The sequence below is a fragment of the Coregonus lavaretus genome, assembly GCF_964263955.1.
Source record: "Coregonus lavaretus genome assembly, chromosome: 3".
In the NCBI taxonomy this organism is placed as follows: Eukaryota; Metazoa; Chordata; class Actinopteri; order Salmoniformes; family Salmonidae; genus Coregonus; species Coregonus lavaretus.
This window is the reverse complement of record NC_139990.1, coordinates 10,652,172-10,677,058: the sequence shown is the minus strand read 5'-3', so window position 1 is coordinate 10,677,058 and position 24,887 is coordinate 10,652,172. Positions and strand designations below refer to the sequence as shown.

The following is a 24,887-nucleotide window of genomic DNA, read 5'->3' as shown; positions in this document are numbered from 1 at the left end:
ATTCTGTTTGATCTTTATCTTTTGTTAAAGAAAAATATGAAAATAGAGTTGACAGAACATTTAGGCACACTATTGACACGTACTGTACACAGATATGCACACGGTTCATTATCATAGATTCATAATGTACTAGGAAATCCCAGTTTTTCACAGCAACGTTTCATCAAAATCTACATGATGCTGTGTTGTCTCATATTGTTTTCACCCGTTAGATTTAGTTCCCGTTCATTTCATGATTTATACAACACAGGATCATGTTGATGTGGGGTAAACGCTGTGAAAACCTGTCCCCAAGGGATTAAAAAACATCAACAGCATGAACAGGAGGAGAGAGTGGAGGCTTTTAAGGTGAAGTCCTATGTGGTTCCCCTGGTCACCTCTCCAGTCTGGGGACAAATATCCACCTCCCTTTAAAAGATCACACAGCTCAGAGTTCATGTCCTCATGCTGTCAATCACAGTCAAGAGCTGCTCATTGCCAGCCAATCACAGCAGACGAGGGACAGTTCCATCCAATGGCAGCAGTGGAATGGAGCTCTGTTCGGCCAATGGAAGAACTCCGGTAGTAAGTGCTCTTCAGCAGTGATTCTGTTGGTTCACAGGAACACAGTTTTCCTGCGATTCCATTGATCAGATGACACAGTCTCTCCTGTCATTGGTTCATATAACAGAATGTAATTTTTGTTCGCGCTCCAAACAGGCTCAAACGGATAATAACCCCTATATCGCTAGACCAATGAGCTAGCTTTCTATCCAAACGGATAATAACCCCTATATCGCTAGACCAATGAGCTAGCTTTCTATCCAAACGGATAATAACCCCTATATCGCTAGACCAATGAGCTAGCTTTCTATCCAGAGGCTTTAGCTCGACTGGCTAGATCACTCGTCATTCCTGATACTGACACATCAGCATGGAAACCACAGATTCATCAGGAGTAAAAAATAAAAATAATACAAAAAAAACACTGACTTATAAAACAAGTCTAAATAAATGTTGTTTTTTTTGTTTGTTTTTACAACATCGGAATGTAGGTTGTTGGGGTTAGAATACTTTTTTTCTTTGGGGAAGGGGGAGAATTCTTTCACCTTTTATACAATTTTTCAAAAACAGTATAGTTTACATTCTTTATACAATATACAGTTATTCAAATACACATGCATTAAAGAAAAATATTGCACAAAATGAATGACTTTCTCTGAATAAAAGTGTGATTAAGTAGGGATATCCGTGTGTTTTCTCTTTGTAACGTAGTGCTGCGAGTGTGTGAGCATGGTCTCTTTGTATTAAGGCTGCTTCACTAAAACTCACACTGACACAGTGTCTGACTGGGGAGGGCTCGTCTTACTGCTACACACTCTCACATGCACACAAACCTCAAAGACCTAACGCAGACAGACAGACAGACAGACAGGACCCACAGAGTACATTCTAAGAGGCATACCTGTGTATGCGTAGACACCCGACAGACAGTCGCCTCTACAGACAGCAACATTCACACAGTCTGGCCTGTTTCATTTAATTCTGGCACCATATTCCTAATATATAGTAGACTACTATTAGGCTCCGTCTGTCCGAAAGCAGTGCACTAGAATGTGGTGCCATTTCAGATTTACCCAGGTCTCAGCTCTAGAGAGAGCAGTTGAGCTGTGCATTCTGGTTTCTTCTTCTTTCGCATGATTAACAACATGAAGCACAGTGAGTGCTGTCCATCATGCCTGTCGACACACAGACACACAAAAACAGCTAGGGCTTTGGTTGTCATGGCTACTGACAGTCCGAAAGGATTATGGCAGGCATGGATGATGATGATGTCACATTGTGTAAAAAACACAAAATAACAATAAAACTTGAAAAAAACAACCGGATGTGGTTGACACTGCACGCCAGTCCTCTGTCTCTATTTTCTCTTCTGTCTCCTGCTGTTTAAAAGCCTACAGTATAAGTCAGAGCCATATATATACCCATAGAAATATAATCTATTCATTATATTTCTATGTACAGTATATACACAACATATGCCATAACATATGTGGGTCGTTCTACAAAATGAGTCCTTTTGCATTCCTTTGATATTTTAAGTAGAAATTGTGCACCAATATAGAATTTTAAAGCTGCAATATGTAACTTTTTGGGCAACCCGACCACATTCACACAGAAATATGAGTTATAGATCTGTCACTCATTGAAAGCAAGTCTTAGAAGCACTTGATCTGTTCTATACGCTTCACGTTCTTAAGTTTCATTTTGCGCCTTTTACTTTCGTTTTTTTTGTACACCAGCATCAAACAGCTGAAAATACAATATTTTGGGTTATGGAAAATATATTTCACAGCGGTTTAGATGGTACAATGATTCTCTTCCCTATACTTGCTTGTTTCATTACATAAACTGAAATTAAGCGAACTATTAGAATTTTCGCAACCAGGAAATGGCGGAACGATTTCTGCATAGTGCATCTTTAAAAACCTGTTATACTAAATGAAGTGACCACATGGAAAATTCAATACATTAGATTTTTAATATGAATAGACTTGCTAAAGTGCCACAATACTGCATTTTGGCATGTCCCTCTGTGCACTCTCTGTAACTTCTAGAAAGATTTTAACCCACTTAATCCCCCAAAAGTTTTCACCATCATTGTGAAGCCTCAGTTATTTTGTTGCTTTGACAAAGTCATTTGTGAAGAGGTAAAACAACAACAACAACAACCTGTCTTTCATTTTAAGGTCAACCCTGTTAAGTGAACTGAACTATCCTATTCCTTGTTATTTTTTAAAGAAAAATTGAATATGTAATTGTAAAATTATAGTGTAAAAGCAGATGAGCTGGTTTTACAATTTTCTGCCATTTTATTGTGTTTTGTGGTGGAAAACTAAGTTGGTTGAGCGTAACACGTCAACCCTGTTACCCATAGATAGACATTTTTTGTTTTTGTTTTTGTGAAGCTTTCATTCAATTGCCCCTCCCTGTTGCACACAATAACCTTCCATTCCCCCGGTCACAAGGGATTTATGGCTGATTTAGATGAAATCGTCAACCCTGTTACGTTCAACCCTGTTACGTTCAACCCTGTTACTTTATCTGGCACTTAATAAGCACTTACATTTAGCATTTTTTATTTTATTTTAGTCATTTAGCAGATGCCCTTATCCAGAGCGACTTACAGGAGCAATTAGGGTTAAGTGCCCTTAAGGGCACATCAGATTTTTCACCTAGTCGGCTCAGGGATTCCAACCAGCGGCCTTTCGGTTACTCGCCCAATGCTCTTAACCACTAGGCTACCTGCCGCCCAGTTATTTCTTTCTTTAACCTCTTGAGATTGGAAACTATGTTTTTTATTAAGTTGAAAATGTGCTCTTCACTAAATCAAACGTTTTTTTCCCACCAAGTTACACTACCCCAGAGTTTCCCAAACTCGGTCCTCGGGACCCCAAGGGGTGCATCTTTTGTTTCTTTCCCTAGCACTACACAGCTGATTTCAAATAATCAACTAATCATCCAGCTTTGATTATTTGAAATCAGCTGTGTAGTGCTAGGGCAAAAAACAAAACGTGCACCCAGGACTGAGTTTGGGAAACACTACCAAAAAGGGACTCATTTCATGGAACGACCCATGTATTTCTCTATACATAGCTCTGCTCTCTGGTATCAGTAACTGAGATCAACTGCTGGGTGTATCAGAGCAGCTCTGTCAGTCTGACCACACATCTACAATAAAATAGTTTAGTATGAAATAAAAAGTACAAAACTAAAATAAAATCCAAATGAGGTCTCTTAGCTGTGCACAGGAGAGGAGAGGGTGTGTGTGTGTGTGTGTGTGTGTGTGTGAGGGGCATGTAGGGGAGAGGAGGGGAGAGTTAAGCTCAGATGGTCCAAATATCACCTCTTGACATAGATGGCAGGACGCGCATACACACACACGTTGACCTCTTCTCACCAGCACACACACACACACACGTTGACCTCTTCTCACCAGCACACATACACACACGTTGACCTCTTCTCACCAGCACACATACACACACACACGTTGACCTCTTCACACACCGTCCCCACTACTCCCCTCCCCTCTTCCCTCTGTTCACTCACGTAGTGTCACCCTATACCCTGCCCAATCCCAGTCTCCTGTCACCTCTTCAGGGAGGTGCTCTTGAGTTTCTGTGTGTATCTGGCTGTGCGTGGCGAACGGGAGTGCAGTTTGACAAACAGCTCTGGGAACTTGTACTGAGGGAACATGGTCTCCAGGAACCCTTCTAGGAGCACGTAGACCAGCCGACGATTCATTGGTCCATGTTGGAACATGTCAAACACACGAAGGATGCCTTTACGAGTCGTATCCGCCCCGATGATGTGCTTCAACTCATCTGGAGGAGGATAGAGGGAGAAATTATGTATTAATAGTGAACAAGTGTGTTCAGTCTGAGTGTGTGTGTGTGTGTGTGTGTATTACCTGGCATGATTCCCAATAGGTTGGTCTTGGCGGCGACCCGTGTCCTCATGCGGATGTTCTTGTCCCGGCGGGGTGGAGACTCTGCTAGGATTCCATTGGGCCAGTATGAATCCCTGCACAGGGGTGGGACCAAAGAGAGTTACTGACAGACCTTCTAACCAATCACACACAGCGATCTAATAGTGTGTGTGTCTCTGTTACCTGAACTTCTTTACGTAGTCTGCCACCTGTTCTGGAGCTGTCATGAAGTCCACATGATCAACAATCTTCCTGCAGAGACCAGAGTGGCAGACAATAGTCAGATATGTGTATGTGGCGCTGATGAGTGTACGTGTGTGCATACAGTACCTGTTGATAGTGTCTCCGTATGTGGCTCTGATGAGTTGCTGCAGAAGGTTCTTGATGTTCCTGCGGAGCCACTGGTTCCTCTCCTTCAGGTCAAACACCTCATCCATCAGCAGCAGCATCACACGCAGGGGGATGTTATCATCCACCTGGAAAACACACACACACCTCCCAAACGTTATACCACTATATTGCTTTCATTCATTTAACATGTTTCAGAGGAGAGGGCCTATAAACTGGTGTGCTAGTCGGGGTGTTGTACTCACATTGTCGTCCAGCTGGGCCGAGACTCGGCAGTGCTCTGGGTCAATGTCAGACTTGGGGAGCAGTGGAGGCACCTGGACACCAGACAGTTGATTATGGTCCGAGTATGGTAAAGTATGGTTCGAGTATAGTTAGCGTCTGGTTGATGTATAGTCTGAGTGTAATTAATACATGGTCAGTCTGGTTGGACTGTTAAGGTTAGAGAGCATAGCAAGACTTTTAAACATGGACTGTTTGATGTTGCCCCAGTTTCTCAGACATGTGTCCTATGTCAGTTATACTAAGGTTGTAGTATAGGTAGTAGGCCTGTGAACGTTTAAATGTTTAATTGGGATCCTTAACGTTAAGAAAAAACCCTACGTAGATGCAGAAAGTAAACAGTATAGTGGGTCAATTTCCGCAACAATTTCCGTCTCTACTTCTCCGCTGTTTTGGCGCCCTGGCAACCACGCTGTGAACAGCATGAAGCGAATCCGTGCACATGCGCAGATACTGTGTGAGAGCCAAGTGTTGCATCTTGCTCATCTCAATATCCTAGCCTATTCATTGATGATAGACCCTTCTTTATTGAGAAATTGCGATATACATCATTTCATTGCGAGATACAGCTTTTGATTGCCGATAGATAGGCCTAGTGCACGGTTCTGACTGACTGCCTGGTGGCCGACCTGCAAATACTGTGCCCCTCCCTTCTCTATCCGTCCCTCGCTAGCTCGCTATGAAAGATGCAAATGTTTGTGTTCTCGGAAGTACGGCAACTATGTCTCCTCTGTTCCAGAAATTCTGAATCTTAGGAGTACTGAATCTTAACACTCAGAAATGGGAGTCGACACCGGGAATTGACGTGCAAGGAGTCAATTATTTTGGAGTCGACTCTCCACTTCTTCATCGTCGTTAACATTTCGAAAAATGGCAGAGAAAGGCAAGCGACAGCAGCGGTCCTGTATGGTAGTACTTTGAGAAGTTAAATGAGAAGGAAATGCAAACTTTGCAAGGTGGAATTGAGGTACAGTAATGGCAGTACAGCTGCAATGCTTAACCATCTGAAAGGGACACACCGTGAGACCTAAACTGTTGATGGCAGCAGGACAGCTGCATTGTGAATTCACGTGGAATTATGTGAATTTTTCTTATCGTTTTAACAGAAAACCAATATGATTTTTTCAGTTTAAATGTTAAGAAATGTTATCCATTTGTCACATCCCTAATAAGTAGAGTCCTTACCTTGAACATGGACTGTTTGATGTCCTGTCCCAGTTTCTCTGACATGCGTCCCATGTTGTCAGCAGCAGTGTTCATCCCTTCAGCCAGACTGTCTGGCAGTCTCTTCACTGCGTTGGACACGTTACGCATCGAGCTACGCAGCGGGTTCACAAACGTATCCATCTGTTAAGACATGTGGCTCAGTTGGTAGAGCATGACGCTTGCCACGGTAAGTTTGTGGGTTCGATTCCCATGGGGGACTAGTATGAAAATGTATGCACTCACTACTGTAAGTCGCTCTGGATAAGAGCATCAGCTAAATAATGTAAATGAGAGACAAACACGCGACAGGTGAGTGTGTGTAGTGAGCGATGCCGTAGCTAAGCCACTTGAGTATGTACAGTTGGGCAACGTGAGTATGTGTTTTCTTGTTTTTGTATGTCATTCAACAAACGTTCTTTACTCAGAGCGACTTACAGGAGCAATTAGGGTTAAGTCCCTTGCTCAAGGACACGTCGACAGATTTTTTACCTAGTCGGCTCGGGGACTCGAGCCAGCGACCTTTCGGTTTCTGGCCCAAAGCTCTTAAGCGCTAGGCTATCTGCCGTGTGTGTGTACCTTGCGTGCGAAGTCTCCCTTGCCCTTGCTGTACTGCTTATTCTCCAGGAAGTCGTAGACATAGGGGACCAGAGTAGGACAGGCCTTCACCATCTCTGGATTCAGCAGCAGCTAACACACACACACACACACACACACGAGAGAGAAGAGAGGAATGGTTATAGCCACGTAAAACGGGTATACTAAAGACATAACACAACTACACACACGTCACACTCCTACCTGTAGGTATGCGTTCAGGTCTTTTTTTCTCTTCTCCAGGAAGTCTCTGTCCATGTTGTTGAACGTCTTCTTCCCCGGCAGCTTCAGGATCGACGTCAAGTTCTCAAACTGGAATATAACAAACACACACGCCAGGTTCCCAAAATGGAGGTACAACACACACCCATAGAGACAGATGGAGGATGCCCTTGGACCAAAGTATGTTTTAGCATGGGCAGTGCCATTGAGGCTTCCACCATTTTGAAGTAGTCAACTGGGCGGGACTTTGCTTACAAAGCAAAAACAGGTTTTTCTATTTTTTTGCAGAATCTTGTTTCTCATGGTCTGAGAGTTCTTTAGGTGCCTTTTGGTAAACTCCAAGTGGTCTGTCATGTGCCTTTTACTGAGGAGTGGCTTCCGTCTGGCCAGTCTACCATAAAGGCCTGATTGGTGGAGTGCTGCAGAGATGGTTGTCCTTCTGGAAGGTTCTCCCATCTCCACAGAGGAACTCTGGAGCTCTGTCAGAGTGAGCATCGGATTCTTGGTCACCTCCCTGACCAAGGCCCTTCTCCCACGATTGCTCAGTTTGGCTGGGCAGCCAGCTCTAGGAAGAGTCTTTGTGGTTCCAAACTTCTTCCATTTAAGAATGATGGAGGCCACTGTGTTCTTGCGGACCTTCAATGCTGCAGAAATTTTTTGGTGGGCCTCCCGAGTTGTGCAGCGGTCTAAGGCACTGCATCGCAGGCTGTGTCACAGCCGGCCGTGACACAGCCGGCCGTGACCGGGAGACCCATGAGGCGGCGCACAATTGGCCCAGCGTCGTCCGGGTAAGTGGAGGGTTTGGCCAGCCGGGCTTTCCTTGTCCCATCGCGCTCTAGTGACGCCAGTTGGACAGTGTTTCCTCGGACACATTGGTGCGGCTGGCTTCCGGGTTAAGCGAGCAGCGTGTCAAGAAGCAGTGCGGCTTGGCAGGGTCTCCCGAGTCCGTAGGGGAGTTGCAGCGATGGGACAAGACTGTAACTACCAATTGGATATCACGAAATTGGGGAGAAAAAGGGGGAAAAAATATATTATAAAAAAAATACAACACTTTTTTGGTACCCTTCCCCAGATCTATGCCTCGACACAATCCTGTCTCGGAGCTCTACGGACAATTCCTTCGACCTCATGGCTTGGTTTTTGCTCTGACATGCACTTTCCAAATCATGTCCAATCAATTGAATTTACCACAGGTGGACACCAATCAAGTTGTAGAAACATCTCAAGGATGATCAATGGAAACAGGATGCACCTGATCTCAATTTCGAGTCTCATAGCACAGGGTCTGAATACTTATGTAAATAAAGTATTTCATTTTTATATTATGTATACATTTGCAAACATTTCAAAAAACCTGTTTTCGCTTTGTTATTATGGGGTATTGTGTGCAGATTGATGAGGGAAAAAAATAATTGTATCAATTTTAGAATAAGGCTGTAACGTAAACAAAATGTGGAAAAAGGAAGCTGTCTGAATACTTTTCTAATGCACTATATGTACACACCTTAGAAGTCAGAAGGCCTTTGTTATAGGAACACACACACGCATATTTACCTTTACCTGCTCCGTGATCCTCATATGGAAGTCGTGGAAGTCAGAGTAGCGGCGGTAGGTTTTCCAGGAGTCCTCGCTGCCGTCGTGGTTACGGCGGCACACGGTGATGGCGTAGAGGGCGTAGGTCTTGCCGTGGTCGTTACACACCCCTGTAGCACCCAGCAGGCCCAACCCCACACCCAACCCAGCCCCAGGGAGACACGCATCAGCTACTGATACACAGAGCCCAGGAGGGGAGAGGAGGCAGGAGGGGAGAGGCAGGAGGAGGAGGAGAGGGATAGGGAAGGGAGGCAGGAGGAGGGAGCAGACAGACAGACAGACAGACAGCGAGAGAGAGAGAGAGAGAGAGAGAGGGAGGGAGGGGAATGAGGACAAATGACAAAAAGTAGCGAAGGAAGAAGTGAAGGGAAGTGAAGGAAAGAAGGAAAAACAGAAGAAATGGTAAAGTTGATGAAATAATGAAAGTGTAAAAAGAAAAGTAGCAGCAACATGAGATGGTAACATAAGTGATACAAGCTGATGGTTAACGTGAGGAGATGAAGTTACAGGTCAAAGGGCGATGCAGAGGGGAGGAGGGGGCTAGTCGGGGGGAGTGGTCAGTAGGTCAAAAGGCAGACACACACACACAACACTTCTGGCCCTAAAAAAGTTACCTGTCACTGCTGTAAATTCTTGCCCACCCTGCCCAGCCAAATCAATCAAATCATTGAATCAAATGTCAAAACATTCTTGCTATTTTATCATCCAAGATACATCTTCCACGCCATAAATAATAGGACTCACTGGACTGTCGTCTTGTAGTGTTAGGAGACAACACTGCATCTAGGCTCCTTACAGCGTCAATGCATTTTGACAGGGTAACGTTTTGAAGGCCACTACTGTTGTACCCACACATCTCTGAATGAAACCACAATAGTAGTCAGTAGTCACACATGCAAGTGAGAGGACAATGATAGTTGGTTAACTTTCAGTAGCACACTAGCTTACAATACATCACATCCCACCACTGACAATACACTCATCTGACTGGATATCACAAGTCTGAATTCATGTGTGTGTGTGAGTGCGTACCTGTATCAGAGATGAAGGCGTGTAGCTGTATATTGTCGTCATTGCAGGAATTCGAAAGGTCATCCAGAGACTGTAAACAGTGGAGCGAAACAACCAATCAGAACCAGAGATACTGCCAATCTCTGGACTAACATCCAATCAACACCTGTGAAACTGTTAATCCCTGTACTAACAGCCAATCAACAGCAGCGACACTGCTACTTTGACCTCTGCAGTAAAAGTCAACCATTTCCTAACTGTTGTTAAATCTTAACAACTCTATAGCAGGGTAGCAAACACCACTAGTGGTCCAATAACACCTGTTCTAACAGACAGTACTGTGACTATGGCTGGTTGGGCTCCCTAGTGGCGCAGCGGTCTAAGGCACTGCATCTCAGTGCTCGAGGCGTCACTACAGACCCCCTGGTTCGATTCCAGGCTGTATCACAACCGGCCGTGATTGGGAGTCCCATAGGGCAGCGCACAATTGGCCCAGCATCGTCCGGGTTTGGCCATTGTAGGCCGTCATTGTAAATAAGCATTTTTTCTTAACTGTGCCTAGTTAAATAAAGGTTAAATAAAAAATAAAATATGACTGCACTGACCGCTGGTGTGTCTCAGGGACTGACGAGGACTTACTAGATTAATGCTTCCTGTTGGAGAACCATTGAACGATTCTGTAGAGTAAGAGAGAGAGGGAGATAAATAAATAGTTAGAGATATAGGACAACAGTTTCTCTTCACAGTCATGGGGAATGGGTTAGGGGTGTCAAACTCATTCCATTGAGGGCCGTGTGTCCTGCTGGTTTTGTTATTTATTTTCAATAGGTGTCCAATTAAGACCTAGACAACCAGGTGAGGGGAGTTCCTAACTAATCAATTACCTTAATTTATAAAACAAGGGAGAATCAAAAACCTGCAGGTACTCGGCCCTCCTCTCACCCCTGGGTTAGGGTTAAGCTATGCTTAAAACGCACAGACATACAGACAGACCGTACTAACCTCCATCTCCGTCATCTGATCCTCTATAAGAGGGTTCTTTGAGCATGTCCAGTTCAGCTAACATCCTGATGTAGAGGGGACTCTGTCTGAACGACGGGTAGTACCTCTCATCACGAAGCATCATGTCATACACCTGCAACACACACACCAGAACACATTTATTTGGATCCACAATGAAACATTGAGTACAAAGGTCTCAAATATGCTTGCTAGCTGTTACAGTCTCAAACAGTTGATAAAGTTTTTATCAGACTAACACAAACACACCTTTCTCTGGATGTCGTCGAATATCTCTGGCGTGGGGTCGCCATCCTTCTGTAGCTTCTCTCTCAGTTTGACTACAGACATCTCATCTACCTGCACCCTGGGGGACGCCTGGAGAGAGAGAGAGAGGGAAAGAGTTTAAGAAAATGTGTGTGTTTGTGCACGTGTTGCCAAAGTGTATGTGTGTGTGGTGAAAGCGTGTGTGTTACCTTATCAGACAGGTACTGTTCATAGACCCCTAGTGCTGCAGCCTTCAGCAGTCCTTTAGTGGATCCTCCCTTCTTTCCATCCTTCTGCCATCCCTCCATCACCTCTAGTTGTTGCTGGGCTGTTACTCTGTAGCCCTCCACTGTCAGCCAGAAGAACAGCTCTGCCTGGGCCCCAGCCGCCTGCATGTAGTCTACAGGAGAGGGTAGAGGTCAAGGGTTGGAGGTCAGGGGTCAAGGGTTGGAGGTCAAGGGTCAGCTGTTCCTCTGTAGCCCTCCATTGTCAGGCACACACGCCTGCACACACACACAGTTTGTGTGCTGTTGAATTTGTGGTTTTGCCAGTGTCTTCTGTCTGTGTTGTCCGTTTTGTCTTACATTGTTTTTTCCCCCAACCCACGTCCCCACAGGAGGCCATTTGACTCTTGGTTAAATAAAGGTTAAATAAACATATAAAAACAACTCTGCTTGCTTGCATGACAGTGTTGTGTGTGGTACTAACCCATAAAGAACTGCAGGGCGATGTTGTGTACAAGGATGTGTTCCAGCGGTATGATGCACAGCTTGCCGAAGTTAGCAGCTAGTTTCAGCGCATCCACCTCCTACAGTAGAGATAGAGCGAGATGGAGATAGGGAGAGATGGAGATAGGGAGAGATGGAGAGAGAGAGAGATGGAGAGAGAGAGAGAGAGAGAGATGGAGATCGGGAGAGATGGAGATGGAGAGATGGAGAGATGGAGATAGGGAGAGATGGAGAGAGAGAGAGATGGAGAGAGAGAGAGAGAGATGGAGATCGGGAGAGATGGAGATGGAGAGATGGAGAGAGATGGAGATAGGGAGAGATGGAGATAGAGAGAGATGGAGATAGAGAGAGATGGAGATAGGGAGAGATAGAGATAGGGAGAGATAGAGGTAGAGAGATAGAGAGAGATGGAGATATGGAGATAGGGAGAGATGGAGATAGAGAGAGATGGAAAGAGTGAGAACGAGAGAGAAAGAGGTTTAGTAAGTGTATGTTTGACTCATTTTCACTGTTCATCACTCCATATTACCCCATGTCTGACCTTCCCAGACTTCAGCCTCTGTATCCTGGTCTCACAGACCTTCTTCACAAACAACAGACTGTTGATCTGATTCTTTATCACATTGATATCTGAGAGAGAGAGAGAGACAGAGAGAGATGGAGAGGCAGAAAGAGAGGGCAGGAGTGGAATGGAGGGAGTTGGAGAGGAGAGTGGAATGAGAGAGATAAACATTTAATAAAAATCAGGATTGTATGTATACTTTATGTTAAAAGTGTGGCGTCATGCATGTCTGTGTGTGTGTACCGTCTCCTGCTGTGTCCAGTGATCGTAGGTACTGCAGTTCCTCCAGGGCCTTGTCTTTAACAGCCTCCAGCTCAGACACTCTGTCTGTCAGCTTCAAGATGTTCATAAACGCCTCGTAGTTACAGCTAGAGTCCCGGATCTACACACATGCACAGACACACAGACGCACGCAGGCACACACACACGTTTATATAACATCTATAACAGTTGTATTGATAAAAGTTATTGATCTCTACTAACCCTCTACAACTGGTTGATAAAGTGGTAATATTGATAATGATTCCAATAACAATATTGATTATCAATGTGATTACTGATACTGACCATCCAGATAACAAACTGGTTGATGTAATCAGGATCACTCAGCTGGTTGACCAGGGGAAGGAGAACGCCTCGCGCCAGAATCTCCTGGAACATGGACACAATCACATTAAATCATCAGAATGTCCTGTAAAATGCACATAATCAAATTACATCAACATCACATAAAATATTACTACATGCCATTTAGTAGACGCTTTTATCCAAAGCGATTTACAGTCATGCATGCATACATATTGATGTACGGGTGGCCCCAGCGGGTATCAAACGAACAACCCTTGGTGTTGCAAGCACCATGCTCTACTGACTGAGCCACACAGGAACACACATCACAATCAATTTCATGTTGGTGTACGTGTGCGCGTGTTTCAGTGTGTGTTTTGTGTCACAGTGTGAGTGTGTCCGTGTGTGCTCGTCTTGTGTGAGTGTGTGTGTGTGTCTCTCTTACCCTGAGGAAGTATCTCATGTTCTTGTTGTGGAAGTCTCCGGGAGGTAGTAAGAGGTAGAGCAGCACCTCACACAGATCCCTCAGGAACCCTGACACACACAGAGAGACGTCAGTACCTGAATGTCAACATTACGATATACACTGAGTATACCAAACATTAGGAACACCTTGCTAATATTGAGTTGCACCCCCTTTTGCCCTCAGAACAGCCTTGATTCGTCGGGGCATGGACTCTACAAGGTGTCGAAAGCATTCCACAGGGATGCTGGCCCATGTTGACTTCAATGCTTCCCACAGCTGTGTCAAGTTGGCAGGATGTCCTTTGGGTGGTGGACCATTCTTGATACAACGGTTGAGCGTGTAACATCAATAAGGGATCATAGCTTTCACCTGGATTCACCTGGTCAGTCTATGTCATGGAAAGAGCAGGTTTCTTAATGTTTTATGCACTCATTGTATACACACACAGGCTCAAAGTTGCTTCAACTTCCTTGTTGAGATGCAGCGTGTGAACCTTCCTTGCTCTGATGGGAAGTGTGTGTGTGTCTACCTTCTTCATCCTTCAGGGAGGTGCAGACCACGTCTCTACAGATGTTCCTCTCCATCTCTACCTCCGCCTCAAAGAATGACTCCACCATCTCCTCCGACAATTCCCCTAAAATTCATCAACATCATCACGATCATAATCACCACCACAAGCATCACCTTCATCTTCATAATCAACATCACCACAATCATCACCACAATTAACACCATCATCATCATGTCAGAGAGAGCGAGAGAGTGTGTGTGTCTGTCTGTGTATGTGTATTCGTACTCTGTTTATTGTCATCCCTGCGCTCCAGTCTGTCCTGGGCCTTTCTGAAGACTCGGAGGTGAGTAGCGAAGTCATCCACCAGTCTGGTAGTGAAATAAGGCTGCCAGTCCACGTCTTTAGACCTGTATAATAATAATAATAATAATAATAATAATAATAATAATAATAATAATAATAATAATAACAACAACACCTGTTATAGAGAAGTAATGAAGAGCAGTAAATCAGCAGTAATATAGTAGTAATAGAATATTACCGTGTAGAGAACTGGACCAAAGCGTTCTGGACAGTCTGTCTGATTTCCAGCAGGAAAGACTCATCCTCACTCAGAGTGTAATACCAATACTGAATATAATCTCTCAATGCAAACTGGATGACCTGGAGAGGGAGAGGGGGAGGAGGAAGAGAGTGAGTGAGTGAGTGAGTGAGTGAGTGAGTGAGTGAGTGAGTGAGTGAGTGAGTGAGTGAGTGAGTGAGTGAGTGAGTGAGTGAGTGAGTGAGGAATAGGCCAGTCATTATTGTAGGTGAGAACTCCATTTTCATTAAACCCACAGTGGCCATACAGAACACAAGAGGGAGATAAACCATGCAGCACTCCACAATGGGACAGACACACACATACACACACAGTGACGTCTGCAGAGAGACAGTGGGGCTGCTGATCCAGGCAGGTCATGATCTAATTAGGCTACTTAATGACATGTCCTCACTTTATCTGGCTGCTATAGCAACTAACTACCACTTTAGTGGACACATTCCAGTCACAGCTATCATTCTCTCAGGCTAACAGAAGGAATGTCTGTTATGTTCTCAACACTGAGTAACATACATAAACATCCACTAAGACAGCCAGAAATACACAAACACACGCATGCCTTTGCTACAGAGACATACATGTCTACATTGAGATAGTTGCAGACTAAAACTAGTGACATGGCTTCATTCATAGTTGTATAGATAGAAGCCAGTAAGCAGAAAGTATCTGTGTCAGCACTGTGCTCCCTCTCCGTTTGTTTTCACTTGCCCATCCTTCTGTTCTGTCACTTACCTGTTGCAGAGGCTCGTCTATGTAGTTGGAGCCAGTCAGTCTTCTGTCTATCTTTATAGGCTTCGGAGCCAACCTCATCTCATCCAATGTCTAGAAAGAGAGAGAGAGAGAGAGAGAGAGAGAGAGAGAGAGAGAGAGAGAGAGAGAGAGAGAGAGAGAGAGAGAGAGAGAGAGAGAGAGAGAGAGAGAGAGAGAGAGAAAGGGGGAGGGGAGAGAGAGTCATTATTTGTGTGAGTGTGTGTGTGCATGTGTGTGTGTGTGTGTGTGTCATACCTTCAGTATACCCGTTTGCGTGGCTGGCAGGTAGGAGTGTTCACACTTCTCTAGATGTCTCTCTGAGTTAGTCTTCCCAAACAACAGAGTGACCGCAAAACCACTGGAGGAGGAGAGGAGAGAGGGAGAGGAGGGGAAAGAAGGGGGAAAGGGAAGGGGGAGGAAGAGGAGAGGACGAAGAAAGGTAAACAGGTCAACCAGATTTTAAGATTATACAACATCCGTTATTTCAGTAAAAAACAATTGAAAGCTGGGATACAACCAAAGACAGGTCATTTCACATAAACACATCTATAAATGACTTCATAACTTCAAACAGGTGGTACACACTTACCCTCCTACAACGCAGCAGATATAGAAGGCCAGGTAGAAGATAGCGAAGGGTCCGAAAGTGATGAGGAACAGCACCACTCCTAGACCCCCCCATCCCCACACAGACAGACTGGCCTGGAGGGGGGAGGGAGGGGGTTAACGTATAGCAACAATCAGCACCAATATCACCTACCTAATAACTAAAGAACACTACAGAAAGTCAGATCGAGAGAAAGAGAGAGAGTTTCTTATCCTCAGGTTTCCTGTTATTGTCAGAGCAGGAAAAAAAGAGAAACTAACTGCTGACCTCACTGCTAACATCGATAGCTCTCTAACTGCATCCTAGCCCGGTCTCACACAGCCTACAGGCTAATGCTAGCAAGCTAACTGCTAATGCTAGCACTTGCATTGCAATCTGTGGCCTAGCTAAGACGTAGGCTAACTCCAGTGTTTGACATATATACTGAGTGTACAAAACATTAGGAACACTTTCTTAATATTGAGTTGCACCACCTTTTGCCCTCAGAACAGCCTCAATTTGTTGGGGCATGGACTCTACAAGGCATCGAAAGCGTTCCACAGGGATGCTGGCCCATGTTGACTCCAATGATTCACACAGTTGTGTCAAATTGGCTGGATGGCCTTTGGGTGGTGGACCATTCTTGATACACACAGGAAATGGTTGAGTGTGAAAAACCCAGCAGCGTTGCAGTTCTTGACACACTCAAACCGGTGCGCCTGGCACCTACTACCATACCCTGTTCAAAAGGCACTTAAATATTTTGTCTTGCCCATTCACCCTCTGAATGGCACACATACACAATCCATGTCTCAATTGTCTCAAGGCTTAAAAATCCTTCTTTAACCTGTCTCTACACTGATCGAAGTGGATTTAACAGGTGACATCAATAAGGGATCATAGCTTTCAACTGGATTGACCTGGTCAGTATGTCATGGAAAGAGCAGGTGTTCCTAATGTTTTGTACACTTAGTGTATAACGTCTTCTACAGAGAGAAGTTGTGATTCGCACAGAAGAGTGTACCGCCAACTACATTGAGTCACTATCAGTCAATAATTGTAAAGCTGTCCATTATTTAATGCTTACCTTCTCTAGGTTTGTCCTGTGTAACTGCAAGCTTTTCTACAAGTGCTAAAATCCGTAGCTTTTGATAAAATAAGCATTTTACACAACCTCTGCCAAGGGACCATTGTTTGTTAGCGGAGAAGGAGCAGCCCATCAAAATCTGATGTTTTTGTTTTGGCAGGGGAAGCATAGAATGCTATTTTTTTATCAAAAACTATGGATTGAAACTGACAACTCTATAGCAATCAGGACAAGCACAGGTACACCGTAAGCGTTCAAGAATGGATATTTGAGTGAAAGTGCATGTTTGAAGTCGCTAACTTCCCACTCCATCGGAAAACAGTGGATTACGCGATGCAATTTGACAGATTACTACGGATTTCAGCACACAAATAAAAGCTTGCAATTGCAGACAAACATAGATAGAAGGTAAGCATTAAAAAAATTGACATTTTAACAAGTATTGGCTCTTCTGAGCGTATCACAACTTAAAGGCCCAATGCAGTCAGAAAACTAGCACACTAGCAAGCTTATGCTAGCAGACTCTCTCCGTAACCCAGTCTCCAGCCAACACTGGCACACATCATACAGGTTAACAAGCTACAACGGGTTTATTCATTACATCAGGTCATTAGCCTACATCTGAGGGATTCTTCAGGCTACTTGAAAGACAGCCAGGCTAACAGCTAAAGCTGGTCCTGAATCTATTCTGCATGAGGATTGTCTACCAGGGTCTAGATCACAGTTGATTTGTTTTGTTTACATTCTTCAGATGTTTGCTGTGAGAGGTAAATGTTCCAGGAGTGCTAGGTGAGGTGATACGGGTGAGACAGGTGTATGTGTGTGTGTGTCCACCTACAGAGAAGTGTGACAGTCACAGAGGGGGCACTCAGGTGGAATGGGGCACTCCAGGGGCAGGAAGGAATATCGCAATAGGTGAGGTGAGACTGGTACAGTGTGTGTGTGTGTGCGTGCGTCACTCGAGGAAGCAGGCACTCCAGGGGCAGGAAGGAAGGGAGAACTAGGCCATAGGGAGAATCAAAATGGCATACTCCTCACATCCTCAAAACACATTGGATGAGAAAGCCAGAGGTCCCTCCCCTCTAACCTTCCCCTCCAATGGGTTTTGAGAAGGAGAGGAGAGAGGACGCTAGGAGTATGCAATTGAGATTCTCCCATAGTTATCACAGACAGGTTACTGAAGGGAAATGTACTGTTCACACATTATAGGCCTAGGGCAGGTAGGGTATAGCCTATAAACCAGGGCTTTCCAACCCTGTTCCTGGAGTGCTACCCTCCTGTAGGTTCACTCCAACCCAAGTTGTAACAAACCTGATCATCTTATCAACCAGCTAATTATTAGAATCAAGTGTGCTAGATTAGGGTTGGAGTGAAAACCTACAGGACGCAGGGCTCTATAGTGAGACTGTTTTACTCGCATAAGTGGCTAAATATTTAGGCGCATCAGCGTGCCTAGAAAAATTAAGAATTCTAGCTTTAATATCTACACATACTTTTCATTGTGCTCCTAAATGTATTTGTGTGCGCCTACATTTTTCAACTTAGGCGCACACGTGCTCCTTGTAAAAAAGGTCAGCGTAGAGCCCTGGGAAGATAGCTCTCCAGGAACAGGGTTGGAGAGCTCTGCTATAAAGTATTGTGTGAAAGAAAGGAAGACCCCAGGGGAATAAAGAAATAAAGAGAAAGTGATCTGTCCATGATCTGAGCCAGAGCCACCATAGTGATCAGGACAACACTGTCTATCAGCTCAGGCCATCTACACTAGATAGATAGAGTGGCTGAGGGATGAGAACCATCAATACAGGAGGGTTTCTAAGGACACATAGGTATTGTTCTCACTCTGACGCATAACAATAGACAAGCCAAACCTATATATCAGTAACCAACATATATACACTACTGTCAGATCACCAACTACCTGACGAGACACTACCAATCATATTATATCAGACACGTACGATCAGCCTATCAGTCACATACCATGCTGGACCAATCTAATATCAGTGACATATCATGAGCTAATCGTATATCAGTATGAAAATCAGTATGAAAATGTATGCACTCACTAACTGTAAGTCACTCTGGATAAGAGCGTCTGCTAAATGACAAAAAAAAATGTATTAAACATTTTAAAAATGTATATCAGTTACCATTGGCCGATCAAACCACCAACATTCACTTCAGTTGACTTTATTAGAATTTTTCAGGAATGTCCAGAGCCCATCGTCGAGGAGAGACGGTAGAACAAGGAGCCAGATGTTTCACCAGATGTATAAATCTAAAGCATCCGGTTGTAATTTCCACTACCCACCAAATATGTTGAGGAGAGGAAGCCCAGTGGCCTGCAGTGGGAGAGTATGGAGCGAGATGGAACTGGGGCGACATTCTGCAGATTTTCTCACCGAAGAAAAGCCCAATCTCAATACAGTTTTCTATTCCCAAAACTAGAATCAGTTATGAACAGAGTGCACAAAATTTTGTAAACGTGACCCTTTGCCAAAGTTTCCAAAAATTGCGTTGTTTACAAGAAGGGCGAATGTAGTTATTGCACATGCACACTTTACAGAGAAGGCATTCCCTAACGGAAATATGCAAATACATGCTAGAACGCGCCAATAGGATCTCGCTAGCTCGTGCTTGGCTCTGCCCACCTCCTTGCTTGTTCTGCCCACTATGCTTAATTTGCTCCAATTAAAAATGACACAGACAAACTCTTGGGTTAGTTATAAATATCTTTGGTAGAACCAGTCCGACTACAGGGTTTTGAGAACTTACCCAGCAGGTTATGAGAACTAACATAGCAGGTTAGGAGAATTAGGTTAATGTTAGAAAAAAAGGGCTAGGGCTAGTTTAAACGCAACAACAAAAAATATTGTGACTTCAATTTGACAAAAGCTGTAGCCCTTCTAGCCATGACCCGACAAGAGAGCAGCAGACACTTACTAGACTAGTCAGGAACATAGCAACAGTGTTCTGGAATGTGTTGAAACATGGCACTCCTCTTTCACAGTGACAATAGGCCCTCTAAATCCTATTCATGGGTTGCACGTTTCGTCACAATATTGTTTGGAACGTTTGTTTTAGGACTGATGCCCAGCTGAGCATTTATTCTCAATGGGTGCTGATGAAGATTTAGTCTAAAGTGCATTACTGTGGCTTGGAAACACGAATACATTTCAAAAGGAGACAAATAATTAGTAGGACAAGCTTTAGATACAGTGTAACTTTAACTAACTAGCTAAGATTGAGGGGAGAGCACCTTTCCAGAGGTCAGGACACACAAGCTTCTGTGTAAAAGCAGAATTAGAGTTCTAGAGAGAGTTTAGAGCTGGACGCCATGTTCTGCAAATCAGGTTGGTGGTGTTGAGTACTACAGCAGTATTACAGCTATAAGGAGACACACACACACACACACACACACACACACAGGATATGTCTTGACCTTTGCAGGGGTCAGGGTGATAGTGTTGAGTAGTGCAGCAGTATTACAGCTATAAGCGTCACACTAGGCAGGAGCTAGCAGCAGCATACTCTGAATCATTCCAGCTTACACAGCTTTAACATACACCATCTGTTCCAATCAACCACACTGGACAGAGCTGGGCTATCCCTTACACAACATCATATCACAAACACATATACGTGCGCAAAGACGCACACTGTCCAAATGCACAATACATACACGTAAACACACACACGCAGCGTTTCCCTCGCTCACATAATCAAACAGGCTTGTCAGTCACTTCCTGCTAACACATTCACCTGAGCGTAAACAACAGAGTCATCATGGCCAAATAACAACACATGGCACTGACTGACTACTGCAGGTCATTGACCTCTGTGTTACACAGCCTATTACATTACATTATTACAAACAGGGGAATTTAAAAACATTGACCTGCACTGTACCATACATATACTACAGTAGCTAAGAGGATGGCCTGTCAGCTGTAGCTAATAGGATGGGCTGTCAGCTAGGCCTATATTTCAGGCTAAATCTCAAATGCTAGACTAGCTCCGGTGATAAGCAGCATACTAGTCGGGTGTCATCTGAGACACAACTTACAGAATGTTACTCAGACACCCTGACTGAGGAATGAACATGCCTGGTCACCAGTCAGAGCTGTGTAATATTAGCACCACAAATACACACTCTTGATTGTAAGGCCCGCCTGGTATTCAGTCAGTCAGTGTCTTTATACTACTAACAACAGCAGGGATAAGGAGGCCTCTCCTCATTCACGAGGTGCCTGGCTGCTAGCAGACATCCTTGACTCGACACACACGTACACACACACACACACACACACACACACACACACACACACACACACACACGTAATGGTGTTAGCGGGCCCATATGAGCGGACCTGGGCCAGGGTTATCAGAGAGTCACAGTGGAGCCGCCAGGAACAATTACTGTCTGAATATAGGGACAGACAGGTAGGCCTAGCTATGATATGGCTACTGGCTAGCGGATGACAGGGCTTATTAAACCACTACAGAGTTAACTTCTACTACTTACAGACTGAGCTAGCTGACCCACTCCTCCACTGGCTTAGAGAGCCTCCACTCCCCAGTATACTACTGTACCAGACTAGTGGAGACTGGAGAGGATGACACAGGTGTTCACACACACAAACAATCACAGGACGAGAGCCAAGAGTTCCAAACGCAAGAGAAGGATTTGAAAGATTTGAGTGAAGGGTTCCAAACAAGAAAAAAAGAATTCCAAACAAGAGCTGAGGGTTCCAAACAAGAGCTGAGGGTTCCAAACAAGAGCTGAGGGTTCCAAACAAGAGCAAAGGAGTTCTAAACAAGAGCTGAGGGTTCCAAACTGAAGCAGCACAAAGCATTCCTTGTAGACTCCCTAAAAAAAACTGTTGTAGGACATTGCACAACTCCATGTCACATGAAGTCAGCCCCTGCTGAGTATGTCAGTGAGGCAGGCATACAGGTTTCACTTCCCTCCATTACCACAGCCCCTGTGATCAATGGCAGTGACTGAGGGGTTAGGGGGTAATCAATCAAATGTATTTAATAAAGCCCTTTTTACATCAGGAGTTGTCACAAAGTGCTCTACAGATACCCAGCCTAAAACTCAAAAAGGCGAGCAATGCCAATGCAGAAGCACAGTGGCTAGGAAAAATTACCTGGAAAGGCAGGAATGTAGGAAGAAACCTAGAGAGGAACCAGGCTCTGAGGGGTGGCCAGTCCTCCTCTGGGTAAGAGGTCAGGGGTTAGCGAATGCATGTTTCAGCTTTGTCAGCAGCACAGCCCCCTTGGCCCACAAGACAGTGAGGAGTTACTGACATTGGGCGAGGGGTTAGGGTTTAATGAGTGAGGGGTTAGTAATTGAGGGATTAGCTCAGCACATTAAAGCTCTCCTCTGACAAGGTGAGTGGAGCTCCCAGAGGGGAGTGAGTGAGCTGGGCTGGGCTGAGCGGGGCTGGGAGGCCTCAATATGATGGATACTGGGCTCAGTGCTCCTCCTGCTCCCATAGAACTGCACTGTGACCTGGGTCAGTTAAAGCTGTCTATTAGGGTGACAGACTGATGCAGGCTGCGTGCGTGCGTGTGTGTGGAGGAACAGTTCTGATGGACTGGCACCTGCATCCCTGTCACTAAGCTTTGATTAAGACAGACTAATGAGATTTAGCTGTGAGAGGAACACATATCCGTGAGGGTGCATATTACACTGTAACACCAGTTACTCCACAACAGCCATCTCCCTTCAGTCAGCCTGGCTGCTGTGCTCCAGGTTGTGTTTAGTAGGGCACCAGCACACCGTAGTAAACGTTTTGAAACAGGACACAAAAATGGCTCAGGTAGTAGGTTACCTCCTTTTTCACTTCGGTTCACTCCGTTTTCTCCTGTTTTGTGCCTACTGAGCACGACCCAGGTCATTCAGACAGTGACTGGTTAACTCTGAAGAAGGTTTGAGAGACAGGAAGACTGTTTGATACTGGGGTGTGATATCTGGCACAACACGATGCCCTCTTTCTTCCATAACATCCCAGATTAACTGGAGACAATGTGCCAAGTCGGCCACAACCTAAATTTACCCCAGTGAGGTCATATACACCTGCTAGTAATCAGAGTTAGGCTACATATTAGGAGAGTGACTGACTACAGTAGAGCTATAAGATACCTCTCCCAGCAGAGACGTAACATAGGAGAGACTTTATAAGCAGATATAGTCTAACATTAGATTAGGCCTACCACACCGGGCAGAGAGCCACACACCATAGGTCTCCAACACAGGAAGGGCCTTGATACTAGGGTAAAACTGTCGGATATTGACTTGGTAGGTAGGCCTAGTTACCAGAGAACTGTAGGGGCCTATATAGAGAGAGTGGCTTTATAAGCAGTTATACATTTCTGGTAAATAGTCTAGTCTAACAGAACACCAGGCTCAACGGGCGTAGAGCATTATCTTTAGAAAAAAACCTTGGAATGCAAAACACTGTCTGTCAATTGAGACAATATAGATTATAGTAATGAGAAGTACTGCTGAACTAACACAATTCCCCATTCCACATGACAGGCAGTCATACATGTTCTACACAAATCCATTTCAGACACTGGTCTGATCTGGATAGAAACTTTACTAACCCCATTTAAAGGAACAGGAAGTGGGGCTGGATAGAAACTCTTACTTATTACCACTTTGATGAGAACTGTAGCTACTTTGTATGTAGCTTGCTAGATAGATAGAATAATACCATAGGAAATGTAGTTGCAGCCGCATAGGCATAATTGGAATACATAGCTAGTCTACATAACAGATTTTATGACACAAGGTAACAGAAACTTGACTGGTGACAGTTCCAGGTGTAAGCCAGATAATGTAATGATGCGGGCAGACAGACTAAACGTCACGTATTTACCAAAATGTAGCTGGCCAACATCAAAATGGATGGCTAATGTTACACACAGAACAGGGCAGAGCAGTAACAAGTAGCTATTTAGATAGCTAGTAAGTTGGTCAAATATGTCAAATCAGAAAGACACATAGCTAGTTAGCTAACTATGATAAGGTTGTGCTATAACATTAGCTAACGTTATTAATTATCTACTAAAGTTAGCTAGCTACTAGTATTTAGCAGGCTAAGTTATATTGCCAGGGAGCTAATGGGGCAATTGACATCGATGTTGCTAGCCACCTAGCCCAAGAATGTACTAATGAATGGGCTAGCCACCACCTAACTAGCCAGCTAGTTAATAACTACTTTGGGATGCGCCCATTCCATTCTCACCTGAATCAGTTGAGCTAAAGAGATTATCCTGTTAGCAACGTCGTTACTCATAATAATGTGAACGCATAACGTTGGTTATTCCACCTAGCCAACGAGCTAATTCCAGCACGGTATTGTCACTAAGGATAACTTCAGCTCATCGTATTAGCTGTCTAATCCTGGACTGACAGCAAGGAGTTTTTTTTTTAAAAACAGACAAGCCTGTCGGTGCGCATCGTCCAATGTTTACCTGTGGTCGGATGCTAAACGGTTAGCTAGCTGCTGTCACTCAACACTGTCACTGCCCAGCGCGGAAAACAAACTATAGACTCGCCTTTAAGCGAGTATGAACTTACCTCTGCAAACATCGTTTACAATGTTGTGGGTATCGTAGCTTGGGCTAAACCCACCACATTGTACGAGGCAAAAATATATGGATTTTCTGGTTTAAAAGCGGTTGTATCTCCACTCTCCGTAGTCTCTTCGGAGAGTCGCCATGTTGCACAAGCTTTACGTCTCGGGCACCCCTTTTCTCGACGTCGCTCTCTGATTGGCTGAAAACTGTTATGATGCAAGCAACACACCCGTGACTGGCTGTTGTTTAATTCTACAAACATTCTCATCTACTACTTTTACAACTGCGACTGAGCCAAATACTTTCTCTGAAACACATAATCAATCAACATTTATGATTGCATGTTGTATTCAGTGGGAAAGTTATCTTAGATTGTTTGCTACTGTTGTGCAGATAGCCGGCCCCACCACATTGTTTGATGGACTGCATACAGACAGCTACCT

At 44.4% G+C, this 24,887-nt stretch overlaps 1 protein-coding gene across 3 annotated transcripts; it reads right to left on the bottom strand.

Moving 5' to 3' along the window:
* Window positions 1–2,942: 2,942 nt before the first annotated feature.
* On the bottom strand, window positions 2,943–24,616 carry LOC311126115 (sorting nexin-13-like). 3 transcript variants are annotated; one of them, XM_084158478.1, is made up of 27 exons: window positions 24,446–24,616; window positions 15,768–15,880; window positions 15,434–15,536; window positions 15,161–15,250; window positions 14,369–14,490; window positions 14,113–14,234; window positions 13,846–13,950; window positions 13,296–13,384; window positions 12,851–12,934; window positions 12,527–12,665; window positions 12,263–12,351; window positions 11,702–11,801; window positions 11,203–11,393; window positions 10,997–11,104; window positions 10,730–10,862; window positions 10,367–10,404; window positions 9,749–9,818; window positions 9,461–9,574; window positions 8,678–8,826; window positions 7,106–7,213; window positions 6,884–6,994; window positions 6,287–6,448; window positions 5,065–5,136; window positions 4,802–4,947; window positions 4,655–4,723; window positions 4,454–4,566; window positions 2,943–4,367 (listed from the first exon to the last, which is right to left on the bottom strand). In XM_084158478.1, exons 1-27 carry the CDS (start codon window positions 24,455–24,457, stop codon window positions 4,132–4,134), a joined length of 2,988 nt encoding a protein of 995 aa, XP_084014604.1. In that variant the 5' UTR covers window positions 24,458–24,616; the 3' UTR covers window positions 2,943–4,131. The 3 variants fall into 3 exon arrangements, with proteins under 3 accessions (XP_084014604.1, XP_084014605.1, XP_084014606.1); XM_084158479.1 differs by lacking the exon at window positions 9,461–9,574 and having other exon boundaries at window positions 24,446–24,594; XM_084158480.1 differs by lacking the exon at window positions 9,461–9,574 and having other exon boundaries at window positions 8,684–8,826; window positions 24,446–24,594.
* Between the last annotated feature and the right edge of the window lie 271 nt (window positions 24,617–24,887).